We start from the raw sequence: 17,284 nt of genomic DNA, 5'->3' as shown, positions 1-17,284 counted from the left end.
GCTGTGCTCTTTGTTAGGACTGATAATGAAGAGAAAGGTGAATTTTAATTTCTAGAAGGAATAGGTGAGTAGAAGCCTTTGCAGGGCACTTTTCTTGAATTCTTTCTATCCTACTGGAAAAGTATGATTTTTTCTTACTTTTAAAAAGAATATTGCACTGCTACAGAATTTTCATTTAAGAAATAGTTTCTTCAGTGTTAATACTTTTAGCTCTTTAAGTATTTTCATTATTTTCTTTGCTTTCATCTTAAATTCTAGCTTTATTTATGAATACCCAGATGTGGGTCACCAAGTCTGACCTACTGACTTCTCAGTGCCGATAGCACTTTCAGAAGAAAAAGTCCAGGCTGTTGTAGGAAAAAGCCATCATAGAACCAAGAGATATTTGTTAGCAAAATGACCCATGGCTCATAAAGACGATGGAAAGCCCCCTCTTCCGTCCCATGTGTCTGGGGCGGGGAGGAGCAGTTCTATTCAGATCAATGAGTCAGGTCCCCAGGGCCAAGCAGCATTGCCAGCCTGCATATCGTAGGATCCCGGAGTCATCTGGGGAGGAAGGGACCTCTGGGGACCTCCAGTGCAAGCTCTGCACAGCGAGATCAGGTTGCTCAGGTCTTTGTCAAGGCAGGTCTTAGAAATCTTGATGGACAGAGATCCCATGGCCTCCCTGGGCACCTGTTGCTGTGCTGCACCACTCTCATGAAGGAAGAAATTTTTTCCTTCTTCCTGGTCACAGTCTCTGGGCTGGAAGTTGTACACATTGCTTCTTGTCCTTTTGCTGTGCCCCTGGCTCCTCTGTAACCCTCTTCTTGTAAGTTATCTAACAGAATACCGCAGTCAAGCTAACAGGCTAACGCTGAATTTTATAAAGCAAGCCTCTTTCACTATGATGTGCCATGTGTCTTAAAATAAATGGTTGGTATTTCTTGTGAATTCTGCTAAACGGAATTCTTTCCTTTGTTTAGACATTGTCACAGCCGCATTTTTATTATACGAGTATCTTCAGAATCTGAACACAGCACACATTGCTGTCTACTGGTGTATTTTGCAGAATAAATGCTTCAGAAGCATGAGCCTGGTTCAGCCTAGTCATTGTCGTCTTTTCACATCTAATCATTCGGATGTCATAGGCTTTTTGGTTTGTAACTCCCGGGGAAAAGAAGTTGCTTAAATACCAGAATGCTTCTTCACAAGCCTAGCTCACAGCTGTAATCTGCATCATGTATCCATGTGGCCTAACTCTTTCCAGGATCTGCCTTCACCTCATGTCTTTTGAGTTCACTGGGAAGAGACTTGCCTCAGCCTCTTCTTTCCTCCCAGCCACTTGGTTAACATGCTTAGCTTACAGTGTATGAACGCTGATGGGGCCAGTAAAACAGCAGGGCTTGCTGTGCATTAGTCAGCCACATGTCAGGGAGCAGGGGTGAGTGATTTGTTAGCCTTGAGTTTTCGGACTGTTTGCCAGAGCATAGAGATACCTGGCAGTTCAGACTTTCTTGCAGCATCTGCTGCCTCAAGGAATGATGGTGGGGTTGCTGTCTAGGGATCACACATCATTCAGAGTTTGGCAGTCTCGAGCTTTAGTGGCTCCCTTGAATTAAGCAAATGAATGCGAGCTCACACTCCCCATCTTGACATGTGCTCCTGATTGCACATAGACACCTTCTCCGTTTCTAACCATCATGCCTGAGTAACGTCGCTTAGTAACGTTCTGGTGTTAGCACAGTTACCAGTTCCAGTCATGCACAGAGCAAATGTGATAACAACTGCAGATGACACCCCTTCTGTGGGTGTGACCATGTGTCCTTTGTTGCGTGTGAAGGCAAAAGTAGACTGAAAACAGCGACGTGGGCTGCAAAACAGAATTCAGCACCTTCTGCCACAGAACAGTCAGCTCAGCCCAGGGCTCCAGCTGCCTCGTGGTGCACATTTTGAGGAACTTGAACTGCTGCTCTGACAACATAATGGAGCTTTCCACTTCCCGAAGGCTGAGCTGCAACACAGAGACTTCCAATCTAAATTGAGTGAATCCCATGAGTGCATCTCCAGCTTGGGTTTCAATTCTAAACCCGGCATCACAGCAGAGCCTGTATGTAGAATGCAGTGCAAAAGCGGCACTCAGGAGGCATGATCAGAGCTAGGGCTACAACCAAAGACACTTCCTGCCATAAATGTCTGTGCATTGTTATCCCACACTGCAGCGTAAAAGGTGTCATCTAAACAGAGCAAATGCATGAATTTACCAAGAAAAGGAAAAAAAAAAAAAGAGCTTAGTGACCCAGTAGTGCCTGCGGATTGCACACCGAGTGTTTCCATGCTGGTGGCTTTATTGTCAGGAGGGGGGACTTTGAGGAGGTGGGGAGCAAACAAGGTTAGAAGCTTCTAAGATGGTGTCCTTCCCTGTGCGGGGTTTTGGGAGGTTCTGGGGGGGCATGTCAACTCTTTTTGAATTTCAGGTTAGTTCCCAAAGACGTTACTGTGCAGATTATTTATTCTGAGCACCATGTATTCACTTGGACACATTTTTCAGTGCCAAGCAGTGGTGGGGTGAATATGTGGGTGGAAGAGTGGGCTCAGTCCCCTGGGTAGTTTTGTGATGGCATGTCAGGAAGGAGCTAGTGAACACTGCAGCACACTGACATATTGCCTTCTCTCCTTTCCTGCACTTTCTCATACTGTGATATTTTTTCTTCAAAGGATTAAAGCAGTGAGCCGTCTGGGACCAAATCCATAGGTAGCGTGTTGTTGGTAATGCTATAGCTATGTTCTGGTCTTCTGGAACCCCCATATCTGTGACTTGGAGAATGGCTGGTGGGGAAAAAGTCGTGTATCTCTCTGCAGACCATACAACAGCGTCTAGTGCTTTGGACATTGTCTCTGCAAGGTGAGACATAGCAGAGGTGCTGGTACAGTTGCAGATCACCCTGGTGTGATCACAGCACCGTGGTTGATTGAACATGCCCTGGTTTGATGCAAATACACTCTAATGCAGCATGCTGGATATGTCCCTACAGCACAGTGCAGCGCTGCACCATGTGGACTTACCAGTTGAAGTCTATTTGTTTAGGCCTTACACAATGCGCTCTATTCTGCCATACAGACACAAGCCTGCCTTCCTCCAGCTCAAGCAGAGCTCCCCGTGTCTCACCCTCATGCATGAGCAACGCTCTTGGGTAGAGTTTTAGCCAGTGGGTCTGAGAGCACTTAGCGAAGAAAGGGCATGTCACTACTCCCAGGACACAGTTGGAAGGGCAGAAGTAAAAGGCTGGCCCAAGCTCATCCAGCAGGCCAGTGGCAGAGGCTGGAATACTGCTCAGCACTCCTGTCCCTCAGCACAGCACCCTTTTCAGTAGGCCAAGCTGATTATTGATACATCATGTATTTGCAGGTTGTTGCTTCACGAATTGTAAGCCCTGAATCCAGACAACATCAGTTCCCTTCTTCCCATGTATTCAGAGGTCTTTCTGTAAATGCACTCACATGTAGAGTTAGACATTCCTTGGCCATTAATGTATGTATTTACAGTATGTCACAGCACTTTTTTGGCAATAATTTTCTTTCTGCTTATTAAATTGGAAGCAAAGCTGTTGTAAAAGCCTGATCATCTATAGATTGTGCAGACTGAAAGGACAAAAGATGGCTAATCACACATATCTTACAATTCTTCCAGAAGTTATTAGAATTAATATCCATTGAACAGTTTTACAAACATTTTAGATTTGCCACTAAGCTACATTTAAGTTAATATTACTAATATCTGCAGATAATAGGGACAAATGTATCTATAAGCAGTAAGAGCATTGTTGAATCACAATATACATACTGTACCAGTGGTATATATGCTAACCTTCCCCAGACTGCAGCAATGAGCAAGACTGTATGGGAGCAGCTCACCTAATTCTAGAGGTCTGAGTTAAGCCTTGATTACAGTAAGTCTTACTGCCCTCCTGCAGTTAAGTGAAAGTAGCTAGGGAGTCCAGGAGGAGATTCACCACATTCTAACTTTGCATCTGCCCCTGGGATGGCCTCTCTCTCCATCAGTTACAAAGACAGTATCAGCTTGCAATATAAATTCAAAGATAGGACAGACAGGACAGGTGTGTGTTCCCCCCCACCCCGGGTTATCTCTGGATGTGCTGCAATTGTTAGGGCCCCACCCCGGGTTATCTCTGGATGTGCTGCAATTGTTAGGGCAGAGAGCTGGAACTTAGATCAGATCTGACTGAGAGCTCATTGTGATAGAATAGTTCTGCACCAGCAAACCAGGAAATGGGCTATTAGTGCTTAAAATCTCTTAGAAAGAGTATAAAGTATATACATATATATAAAGTATATAGACATATATAATACATGTATAAAATAGGTATTAAGCCTAAAACAAACACCAGAACACAAAAAAAGTCTGTAGCTAGATAGCTGAACACAGAAAACAAGCACCATATTCCGTGCAGTAAAACATGCTGAGCACTAAATAAGCAGCGTGCCCCTATGGCAAGGAAAGCTGCCTGCTGCATTGGCGAGAAAGAGAAATAGCTATCGAGTGCTTATTTCACTTTGTTCAACACAGTCATGAAGCGGCAGCTGGAGTACGGTGTCTCCTTTCCAACATCCTGTTTCAAGAGAGATACTGACAATCTCAAAGATGTCAAATCTCAATCAAAGATGTTGCAAACCCAGCGGTGAGCCACTAAGGTGGTGAGGGGGTACCAGAATCAGGGTCCAGACAGACGAGAGAAGGGGAAGATTAAGAGGAAGAGGGTCTAGTTTGCCGCTGACCACCACTTAATTGGGGGGGGTATACAGAACTTGGAGCCAGATGTGCAAAGCAGGCAATGGGCACAAGTTGCAGTGCTGCACTATGAAAATTTCTTCCTTCACGAGAGTGGTACAGGACTGGAACTGGTGCCCAGAGGGGCCATGTGATCGCTGTCCTTGGCCTCAAGCCCACAGGGACAAGTGAGCTGCCCTGACTGACATGGTCTAGCTTTGAAGTTAGATCTGCTGTGAGCAGGAGGTTGGACTGGTGGCTTCCAGAGGTCCCTTCTTCCCTGATTTATTTGATGGTTTTATGATTCTGCAATTTATTTCTTTTTCTCCAGACATTTAAAGGAGCGCAGAGGCGTATGGCCAGCATCAGACCAGGAGGTCCCTTTTGGACGTCTGCAACCTTTACTTACTACATGGTTTTCAGCCCAGTTTAGGGAACGAATGAGAGTACAGTGGGCACTTCCACAAAACTTCCAGTGCTCTCTAGTGTTATTTCTTTACAACTGCAAGTACAAGACATCTTTACATTTTTTCCCAGGAGGCAGAAACACAACCATGAATGAAATTTTCTTGAGCAGATCATTTCAAATTCAAAAGCTAATTCTTTCAGTTACAGCTTTGTAGAGCACCAGTGCTTCTTAATCCTGGGACCAACTTATATGAAGTGAAGGGATTTGTTTCCAGCTTTCACTTGAGTAATTCTGTGGGAAATGGACACTGTGCTTTAGTCTTTATAGAGTTTTTTATAAGGACTAGCTAGGAAACCATTAAGAAGACCATGCCTTTTATATTTTTCATAACACGCTGTATAAATTTTAAATAAATATACTTTTGTCTAACAAAAAGAAACAGCTTAAACCCCAGAATATATATGGTGATCAAAATGCCTTGAGAAAGAGGAATATAATACATGGCCCTACCACATGCAATATGAGATAGTGGCCCAGTTTTTAGTCGCAGGGAGTCAAATTCAGCAGAACTACAGCATACCACCTGAGATAGCACGGAACAGGGAGGAGAGGCTGAAGTCAGCCCCTGGAGAAGTTTCAGCACTAAAACCTGGATCTTGGTTGGTTTTCTATGCAAGGTTAGCTCCCTAAAAAAACACCGTGTAAAACTTTGCAGAAGAACAAACCTAGCAAGCTAACAGACTTAACAGTTTGCTATGAACTAAAGGCTGACTGCATGACTCGCGGGGCATTGCAACAACAAACAAAACTCTACTAGGAAGTATATATCAGCAATTTCAATGTATTATTAATGAGGCCTTTTCTGATAATTTGGACTGTGCAGCATTATTGTAACTGGACTAATAAGTTGTTTGTAATGTTCTGATTAGACTGTAACAACTTTAGCTAGCCAAACAATGACTTCTTGTCTTTGTGTATAAGGTGTGCATTTCCTTTTTGACTGTAATAAGACTCTGAGTGTAACAAAAACTATGAGCAGCTTTTCTGTAAAAGCCTTTCTGTGGATAACAGCCTTCAGTGATCATGGAAGACCAAGAATGCAGCTAACGTGTTCCTGTGGTCCTGGCAAGCATCTCCATCGCCATTTTACAAGAACAGTTCGAGTTGGTGAACAGGGTTGCTCAAGCCCTCAGAGCCCAATTTTCATAACACAGATACTGACCAAGAGCTTGCAAACTTTGAAGTGTTAACACCAAAACTTTCCTGTAAAGAGACCACGTGAGACAGCATATGGGCAATGTGGTCAGTGCCACATAGGCTAGGTCAGGAAATTCAGACTTTGAAAGCACAGGCGAGAAATTAAATTCTGAAATAGTGGTCTGCTGAGTTAAAACACTGAGAAAGTAAAATTCTAGAAGAGATTGAAGCTGTAAAGCAACATTATGTGCAAAGGAAGGCATGGGCAGGTATTACCAAAGCACCCTCTCCTGATGATTCTGACTTAGGGGATGGAGGTTAATGGTTTGATTGAGGTAGTGACCCTTCCACAGAGAAGCATAAGGGTAAAAGTCCACACAGTCCTGATGCTGAGGTGCTGCCAGTGTTCAGAGTGAATCCTGTATCACCCATCACTACCTGGGTGGGTTAGTGTAAAAACAGGAGATGGACAAACAGAAGGAAAAGAAGAAGAATTACACAACCAGAGTCAGACTGAATCGTTGGGGAATAAATAATGATTACTGCTCATCAGATCCTAGAACAATTCAGTGTCTTGGCTCCAAAAGCAGATCCTTTAAACAAAAAAACTCTGTGTATTAAATAGCTTCTTAAGTTAGATGTTAATACAGGTTTAACCATGACTGATCGAGAGAATTCCTCTTGAACATCTGCTACAGCTTCTGGGTGGACTGATGGAAGAATTGATATAAATGCAATCTTTGCAGTAGTAAATGAACTTTGTAAGTAGATACATTGTGTCATATTATATATATTACCTCGAGCCAAATGTAACAATAGAAATGTACTTGGCATGGAAAAAGATGTCAGCCTCAAAGCCCCAAATTATGACCAGGTTGCATTTGAACAGTTGTGCATGGCTTAGCCCCAGGACATTAAACACAGCTATAAAGCAGGAAAGGGATCTTAAGCAGAACTTAGACAACACTGGGATACACCCAAGACAAGGAATTATAACAATTGTGCTAGGAAGAGTCTAGGAGTATTGTTATCCACTACCATCTGCCCCATTGCAAAAAGAGCTTCACAGTAGAGAACAAGCTGAAAAAACCAAGAATCTTTAGTTTTTGAAGCCATTGTAAAAACATAAAGAGCCAGAGACACGGGCAAGAACAGAACAGGGCAAATAACTATCACATTAGACTTAGAACAGATTAGGATAATAATGCAGATGATAAGGCCCCTAAATGATACTTGCATTGAAGATGTGGTTAAACTAAAGAAAAGCCCCATGCTTGACATATAAGAATATAGCTTGAGCGACAAACGATGAGTCAGACTGAGCAGTGAGATCAACCATGGCTTGGGTAGAATCATCAAAAGAGGTCCAGCAAGCAAGGACAATTATGAGAAATGAGAAAAGGGGATAATAACACACTGGAGTTAGTCTGGCCTGCAACCCTTACTAACAGTGGACTGCAGCAGTGGAACCGGGTTGGACTAGATGACCTCTAGGGGTCCCTTCCAGCCTAAAACATTCTATGATTCTATGATTCTATGATTCTATGATTCTATGATACCTATAGAAGCAACACTCAGCTCACATGGATCATTGCAATTGTATGCTATGTTAGGCTCAATGCCTTTAGGAATGGCCAAGCAATTTTCAACAATCTTTCAAACAATTGCCAGAAATGCTAGACCACCCCACTCTTACACCCAAAGGCTGACATGTGGTACAAAAGCCACAAAGGGAGAGGTTACTGTACACCAAACAAATCACCAAGTAACCCACATTGCTACCACAGTCCAAAATGCAGTGTATCAATTCTCGTGGAAATGCCTCTCAGAGTGATCTTCCTTAACTAGAAGAGTTTAGAACTTTATACCCTAGAGTCATCATTTCAATTGTTACACTGATTTTTCTTAGCTATAAGAATCAAATGTTTAGGGTGCTATGGTTATACACAACAATGAAGAACTATAGATTACTCTCAGACCTGTGCAAGTTATCTCAAGGTAAGATGCCTCTCAGATCTGCTGCCTTGTCCTGATCTGTAGCCTCGAGATGTAGGAGGGTTGCAACATCTATTTTTGACTTGTAAAAAGCATCTCTGGACTAAAAAAATGGAAGGCTTAGAGCCCTTTAACCCCATAAATATGATTTTGCCATTTCTGGCATGCTAATAAAACAAAGATATCATAACAGGCAATTAAATCTCACATCCGAATTGAAGTTTTTTAAGTGCCAAATTCTGTAACACTGGATGACATACACTAATTATTTTTTTTTTTAAAATACTGGGGTTTGACTTTTTCTTGTGTAGATCTGTACTGTCTTTGCATATTAGACCTCCAGTAGTGAGATTTGGACTTGATGATCTTAAAGGTCTTTTCCAGCCTAAACGATTCTATGATTTGCAGGCTCATTTAAGTGCATAACACTGATTATCACCTCTTCACCTGAAGTAAGTAACAACAGCAACCTTTTGCCTGATGTATGATCTAGTTACCAGGCTGGTAAAAAACCGCTCATTTTACCTGTGGTTTACACAACTGCTAGACTCTTTAAGAAACTTAAAGTTAGTAAGTTGCTTATTTTAATAGCTCTAGAGGCAGTGCATCAGCATGCACAAAGGCACATAGATTTTATACTTTCATCCTGAAAAGAAGAGAGACGCAAGCCTAAAATCTTCCTGGACTTTAATCACAAAGAGAATCACAATGCATTGATTTGTCACAACTCTGGTCAACAATTTCATCTTAAATTACATCAGAGATCCTACCCACTGGAAAGTGGTGTAAACCTTCAAGCACCCTATTCACTTTCACTTTACAGTATCTTAGATACGCAGAAGGACTGCACTCTTCTTGCAAATCCACTTATATAGGGAGTGGCAGTTATCAGCATGCATTTCTGTCAACTTATAGGCAGCACATCTTTCTTCTTTCTTCCTTCCTTTTATTGTAAAACTGCAAGAGCCAAAAACATAAATACCATTGAAAAAATGTGTTTGCATATACAGAAAGTGAAACCACAAAGACTGGATTTTTTTGTCTTTATGCTGTCATTTTTTTGATTCCCTGACATACAGTCAGGTGTTATTTGTTTAGTAAGCTTCACTCTTTCTCTGTTTCCCTACTTGTTATCCAGCTGGAAGCAAAAAGCTTAGGCACCTCCTAATGACATTAGTTCCTTTTCAGAGAGCTGTCAAGGAATTTCACTTTTCAGCTGCATCTTTTGATCAGAATTCTCTACTCAGAAAAATCAGAATAGGCTGAGCTGTTGAACTGGAGTATGGGCCCTGATATCTTACTACTACTTTGACTAATGGCTGAACAGCCCGGGGACAGTGAGTGGAGAAGATGTTACGAAAGCCAGCACAGATTCATTCCAGAATGAACTTACCTGAGCCCTGGATGTTTGGGATCACTGAGCCATAGCCATTTTCCTTCCTCTTCATCAAAGCTTAATCCAGTCCAGACAAAGCCAATGTCTTTATCCTTCAGTTTGTTCAAGAAATCCTAGAGAGAGGTATATCTCTGAACTCTCATAATAATGACACTTCATAAAACTCCAGCACCAGTAGTGTAAAGTGGTTATTAATATTTTAAAAACAGAAAGGCTTTCACGCCCAAAGATTCCAGAGAATGCTTCCAAGAAATTAAAAAAAAACAAAACAAAATCAACATGGAAATTAGCTTAGATTCTCAACTACACCCAATACTGTGGCTAACGATGGTAAATGGAGCAACCAAGGAGCTAAACTTTGGGTCCTGCTGGCCCCAGGCCCATTCCACCAGCACATTTTAGATGAGGATCAGGCTGATCTCAATTACGGGAGCTGAGGCTATCTCTTTTTCCCCCCTACAAGGAAGGGAGGTAATAATTTTGCCAGCCCACTGTCATGGGTGCTCTAGAAGTAACAGTCTCAACCTGGTCACCTTTAAGCAAAATCAGTAGCACAAAAGTGACACTTTACAGGTTAGGATTTGGTCCACAGAACTCTTGCTGCAGACCTGGTACTGACATTTAAAAATGTTCAAAGTATAGAGAAACAGCTCCATCCCCCAAAAGAAAGGCAACAGCCGTTATGACAGCTAAGTTCCAAACAGGTTTGATTTGGAATAAAACATTCAAGAATCCTTCAAATACCAGCTGCTTCTTGCTGGGGATAATCTCTAGGCATATCTGCATCTATTTAAATGAAACATAGGCTACTGGTTTTTTGACACAAATGATTCTTAACATGCAGGAGCCAAATATCAGTGCACTTACCACTGACAATGCCTTTTTTGAGCACATCTGGATTAGATATAGCTTCTGAAAATACATGGGAAGCTGTAGTTTGTTATGTGGATTCGCAAAGTATAAGTAAAAAGAATATTTGAACCACAGAGTGCCTCACAAGCTTACCATTTCAGTCTCACCCTCTATAACCAGGAGGTCAGATTTTTTTCCTGAGCAATACTTTCTACTGTTCTCCCAGGTGTCACGAGTTTCTGAGTAGAAATAACATCTCCCGTCATGCAGCTTCCAGCCAACGGGGCAGAGTTCGCATCTGGACTCTGTGAAGATTTTTGGTATGAAGGGATTTTGTCACTTCTTTTTTTTTTTTTTTTAAAACTGATATCATTGTTATTGGCTCCTATTTTTTTATGGAGAGTAAGAAGCTTTAAACGAGGAGTGGGGCAGACATTGTGATGGCATAGCTCCTTTTAAGAAAGCACATTGTCCCTGCTTTATAGTAGTAATAAGTAGTAATAATGCTTTGATTAGGGATCACTCTGTGCCTTTAAATATTTCAGAATTCTAGATAATTGTACTAAAAATTTTACATAACAATTGAGGTAAAAGCCATGGATAAAATCCCAGCTCTGCTGAAATCACTGTGAGTAGTACAACTCAATGGCATCCATGGAGAAATAATGAAGACCTTCAGTAACACTGCTCCACTGTTACTTTTTACTTAAACTAAAATTTTTAAGGATGAAACTCTAAAATAGATCACCTTACACATCTTTATCAATATCAACATGCTTATTCTGATATCTAAAGGTGAATTCATTTGTGCAGGTGTTTATTTTTATATTAATCTTTTCAAGACCTTCAAACCATTTAAGCTACTATGAGCGAGACTTCATTTCCTTACCATTTGTATGCATGCATAAGTTCTCCTTCAATGCAGTCATTAAGCTGTTTTTATTAAGATCTTCCTCAAAGATACTGTCACTTTCGGAAAGATTTTCTTTGGGCTTCCGCACATCACTTGATAGCAAGTCACCTGGACAAGAATCTCGAACATTTTAATGTAAAGATCACAAGTGAACTGTATAGAAATGTCACAGTCCTTTTTCCATGGGTAATAATACAAGCTTTAAATGGAAACTCAGATTGCTTATTTGTCCTTCCAGCCCCCTGGTAAATGGTAGGTGGAGAGTTGAGCATCCAAGTCACAAACATTAAACAAATACATGAGGTGACTGACTTCACAAAGACACTGTAGAGTCCATTATTATCATGCTTTGGACAACATGGTATGCAACAGTTGTCTTTCAAATAGCATGGCTGTGCCTTTGATTTTCCAGTTCCTGAAATTTGTATTGAGCTTATTTCAGAAAAGAATGGGTTGATGTTAGAGAGCAGGACTCACATCCAGATAAAGGGACAACATTGGACTCTGCAGGACACTTCTGCCCAGAGATGTTTCTGAATTTCTTCTGGCATCTCAAGTGATTTTGATGTCCAGAAGCAGGCTGGACATTGGGACTACCAGACCAAGATTTTCTAAAGGAGGAAACTAAAATTAGATTCCTTGACCAATATTCAGATGCTTGTTGATGGGAACCTAAAAAGTTGTTCAGTTTAGTTGCTCAGGAATGATGGCATGTATCTCTGCTGGATGGGTAAGTTCCTGATCAATGCTGGCAGTGATCCAGTACTTACGCACAGATTCTGTGGCCAGTGCAAAGGACGCTTTTATAAACTTAGAGGCATGCATTTTTATTTCATTACTAAAAGAGTTTTTCCAAACTGATGGGTGGATGGCTTCTTTGGCTAGAAGCCTTGGTGGTTTGTTCTGTTTTGGAAACAAAGAGGAGGGACTCTCAGGTTGGGGAACAGGAAAGTGAGAAAGGCTCCAGCCTTCTTCATACACCCCAAACATGCAACAGTCCTCTGAAAGCCACTGAGCCTCTGCATATCCACAGCCCCAAAATGCTGGTGACTCCCTCCCACCTTCATTAGAAACACAATAGTAGAAAGCATGAGTGGTCTTGTCACCTTTTATCAAAACAGTTTGCTAACAAAATTTTTTTAAGTTGAGGATTAATATCTGTAAATTTCATTGACAGGTATTAAAACAAAACATTCATCGACAAGAATTGAAGTAAAACATTTCACTTGGTCACTCACATTGCTGAATTAATGTGATCACAGCTCCCAGAAATACAACATTCAGAAATCCTGAGAAAGCAGCAAGGTATCGCAAGCCTGAGGAATTAGAGGGAAGTTCTGCAAGAAATAAGAGGGTTTTACGAACACAGCATGAGCTACCCAGGACATAAATCTGGGGTTCTGTGGACATTTTTCAGACAGAACATCAAACACTGTCACTTTGCTGCATGCTTTGTCACTGTTGCTTTTTCCCTTCTAGTTGCCTCCTGCATATCAAGTTGTTCTTGCATCTAATAAACTTTCATTTATGAAAACTTTGGGGGGTCTTGCATTTTGTTACGCTGCCTTCGCTGTTTGCCACTTCATTTGAGGTTTTGAGTGGCACAGCTACTGAACAGTTTCTGTTTCTATGTAGCAGGGAGGATGTCACCTGCAGATATCAGGAAGACTGTTAGGTGTCACAGCAAGCACTTTACAAAGAAGATTGCTAAAGAAAACCTCTGAAACTTAGTGAAAGAGGAAGAACTTAATTTTCTAACAGTTGCAAAGAAAGAGATGTACATAATGTAAGAACAAAAGTGAGGTTCTGGGGCTTTGAATACCAACACTATCAATCAAAAAAGGACCAGTAGCTTCTCTGAAAATTAGTAATTAGTAATTAGTCCTGTAACTCCAGGACCCACTAGTTTTATTACCTGTACACTGGACATTAAGTCAAAAGCCTTTAGAAAAGTCCACATTATAATTTGGAGATCTTTTTTTTTACTGAGTCCTTCATGTTCAGACAATCACAACTGGAAAATTACTACAAAATGTTTAAAACATTAAGTAGTAGTGAATAAAATAGAGCTTCTTTGGAGACTGGATGCTTGATTAAGGTCAGTGAATAGAGATGCAAAAATGAGCTTACTTGCAACTCAAAGAAAATTACTTTTAATTAGAATCAGAGAAGCCTGGAAATGCACAGTCATCATGAATCTTCCTTCTCAATATTACCTAACAATCTTAAAATTTATTCTTGTAGGACTGTTCCACTCCTGCCATGCCACTTCTTAGTGAAACCTGCTGCTCTGTTCACTCACTCACTATATTTCAGGATTTCTACATTTCTTGACATAGATTCACAGAACAATTTATGCTGAAAGGACTATCAGGAGGTCATCTAGTCCAGGCTCCTGCTTAAGGAAGCTCAGGTTGGAGCAGGTTTCTCAAGTCCTTGTCCAGCCAATTTCAAAATATCTCCAAGGATGGGGATTGCACCGCCTTTCCAGGCTCCTGCCCTAGTGACCACCACCATGGTAAGAAACATTTTCTTGCATCAAATTGTAATTTTCCATGTTCCAGCTTGTGTCTTTCAATGTGCACTTTCAAGAAGAGTTTGATTCTGTCTTCTCTACACCCTCCCATTCAGTAGTTAAAGAGAAGAGTAAGACTCCCTTAAGCCTTTTTTTCTTAGGGCTGCAAAAAGTCAACTGTCTCAGCCTCTCCTCCTGTGTCACTTCTCCAGCTCACTATCTCAGGAGCCCTCCTCTGGACTTGTTCCAGCAGGTTGTCGGTGTGCTCTTGGAAAGGGTAGTGATATAGTTACTGTACGCTGCAATGCAGCAAAGACCTTTGAAATAACTGAGGCATAAAAGATGTGGTATGGTGCCTCAAAGGATTCCTTGGAGCAAGGAGGAGAACAGGTAGAAGTTGCCCAGCTATGTAGGAAATGTCATGTTAATTTTTCCTCCTAGCTTTCTAATATTAGTGTTTGCAGGAAAATCCTTGTGAATGTTTTTCTAGACCAAGATGTGATACACTGTTCACTTCGTCCAAACTTAACCTTATGGGGAAAAAAAGATTTTACATGCAAAACTCCCTTCAGTTGGGGCCCAGGAATAAAGTCAGAGAATGACAGAAGGATGATTTTCCATTTCATGGAAATGGCCATCCTTGAAAGAGAAAACAGGGTGCCAAAATGTTATACCTTGTAGAGAACATGTTCTGTAACTAGTAAATAACATCAGGAAGTACCCCATGGAATTACCCTTTAAAAGCCGTTACATTTCAAATGCTGGTGGTCCAGACTAGATGTGAATCAGCTGCTTGAAAAGTTCTCTGCTTCTACACTATTATTTCTAAAATTTAATGCTTGCAGCTGTATTTCAAATCATGAAACCACTTGAACTTCGTGCTGCACGATAAACTCATTTCCATTAATGCTTTCACTTCATGTCTGGTTTCTAGTTATCATCATTTTGCACGGAGGTCAAACATTATTTTTCCTCATTTGTCTATTCAGTCATACTTACTTGGGAAATGCTGTATCTGTGACTAGTCATTTTTAAATATTCAAACAGCTAATCCCCACTATTTTTTATGTTGCCACCTTTTTAGATGGCAAATATATGTAAACAGAACTCAGTACTTTTTGCTGGCTATGCAACATACTATGGTTAAGCATCTGTGCGTGTTTTGCTTCTTCCTTTGTGTATTATTTAGTGATTTTGACATAAAAAGGCAATCAGGATATCGGGAGTCTAATCTTAACTGTGCCATGATTCGCACAATGGCTAAACTGCAGGCAAAACAGTAAGGGTGACTTGTGTAAACACTCCCATTAGCACTCAGCTACCCGGGGTGAGCCCTGGTAGCAGCAATATCACAGAGCTGACCACGCAGCATGGGCTAACAGCTCAGCTTTTGCCCAGCTTCTCAAGACAGCTCTGCAGCGTTGCACCACTGGAAAGAACGTCTGGGACTGCAAGGTGGAAGGGGAGCTCTGCATTGTGGTCTTCCCTCTGTACTACGTGAACTGGCACAGATACTGCACTAGATTATGCCAGTGAGGCATTGCAACCGTTCCTAACCACTCCAGTGAATGCACTTCTCTATTCTGTATACCGTGCTGCCATGACTAGTGTGTGTCTGGTCTAAAGCTAGCTCACACATTTTTCACTACAAGCAGAGACTCAGCTTGCAGAGCATTGCTTAACAAGCTAAATGAAAGCACGGTTCTTTTCAGTTGCTTACCTGAAGTCTTTCTGCTGCCCTGCCATGTCATGCTATTCCATCATGCAGGTAGAGGATGAAGACAGAGCATTTTAAATCCAGCTTTGTCACTGTGTGCTCTGTATGTTTGTGGTCACATACTATTCTATATACATGCCACATACACTTTCTCTGACTTTCTGCTTCTTTTAAATGGAAATATTCAATCTACTCCATTTCAGCAATGTTTTTGTGTACTTTGACAAGTATTTTAAAGACCATTGAAAATTCTTAGTTAAATAAATATTAGCTTTTATGATCAGTTTTCTCATCCTTTTTTTCTTCAATTTTACTGGTTCTCTGCTTCTACTGCAGTTGGGAGCAGGCTCTTAGTTAAGTTGTTGCAATAATAGACAAACTGGCACAATTTACGTCAATAAAATTGCACACAATTTACCCTGCCATACTGAGTAACTGAAGTTGACTCTTGCTTTTTTTCTACTAAAAATTGTTCTTACATAAATGTGCAGCCATGATTTCTCAGGAACAGATCGTCATAGCTAATTAACTGTTTTGAAACTGGATGTTTAATTTCTCTGAGCACTTGGTATTTATGATCTGAGAAGTTCTTCCCTGGGACATTTAAAAGAAATAAAGGTTAGCAAGGGTGAGATTGAAAGCCTTCCAGCATATACCTTTCTACTTTCTCCCTTGCGGCTCCTGACACTTTTGACAAAATCCCCAGAAGTTGCTGAAAAACTTACTGGACAGTAAGTTACTGACTTACAGTTTTCATTTAAATTATTCTTAAATTCTTCTTAGCTGCGATTCCTGAAAACAAAACAAAGCAAAACAAAAAAAAAACCAACCAAAAATCCTATGGAAAACTTAAATGGCTAATGAGCCATTAACCACTACCAAACTTGCGGGCAGCTACTGCCTCATGTTTTCCTCATATGCCACTATCTTCTCATCTCCATTTTGTACGGGAACTGTCAGCACCAGTACTCCAAGCCTGGTGGTACTATTAGTCCTGCATTTTATCTACTATCCATCGTATTTCTCTGTATAATGCTGTATATCATTGGTAACTTTATTAGCACCAACTAAAATTTTGGCAGATTTGTCCATTTTTATGATAACTCAGGTAAGAGATTTGTTATTTACAGAACAAGTCTGAAGGCATACCATAAACACTGATAAACTCACCTGCATTGGAGTTTTTCTTCCTTGCTTTGAATTGAAGTTCTGTGTAGCCCTCTTCATCCTTCATCTCAAGGTCTTTTTATCACTTCTTCCTGTTGAAGAATGGGTTTGACTTTCAGTGTCAACTAGGTTATGAGAAATTTTTCAAATGACTGTGGTAAACAGGAAGGGGACAGTAGATGGCCATTTGTGCTTTTATCTGAAGCCATGCACTAGCAGGACTGTGAAAAAGGAACTTAATGGTATAAACTGCACATACAAGTGAACTCTTCTTCTCTTCTTTTTCATTTCCTCTGCTTTTCTCTGGCAAACTCCAGACCCTTCTAAGAGATACTTCTAGCACGACATTTTCTCC

At 41.0% G+C, this 17,284-nt stretch overlaps 1 protein-coding gene across 1 annotated transcript; it reads right to left on the bottom strand.

Annotated features, from left to right (window-relative positions):
• Positions 1-9,196: 9,196 nt before the first annotated feature.
• On the bottom strand, positions 9,197-16,996 carry LOC104124179 (killer cell lectin-like receptor subfamily F member 1). The gene is made up of 6 exons (XM_009636491.1): positions 16,933-16,996; positions 12,769-12,867; positions 11,507-11,638; positions 10,771-10,922; positions 9,763-9,878; positions 9,197-9,326 (listed from the first exon to the last, which is right to left on the bottom strand). The coding sequence occupies exons 1-6, from the start codon at positions 16,994-16,996 to the stop codon at positions 9,197-9,199; spliced, it is 693 nt and encodes a 230-aa protein (XP_009634786.1).
• Between the last annotated feature and the right edge of the window lie 288 nt (positions 16,997-17,284).

The sequence above is a fragment of the Egretta garzetta genome, unplaced genomic scaffold (genome assembly GCF_000687185.1).
Source record: "Egretta garzetta isolate BGI_Z169 unplaced genomic scaffold, ASM68718v1 scaffold293, whole genome shotgun sequence".
Classification (NCBI taxonomy): domain Eukaryota; kingdom Metazoa; phylum Chordata; class Aves; order Pelecaniformes; family Ardeidae; genus Egretta; species Egretta garzetta.
Note: the sequence above shows the minus strand (reverse complement) of the source record. Positions and strands in the feature narration are given on the sequence as shown.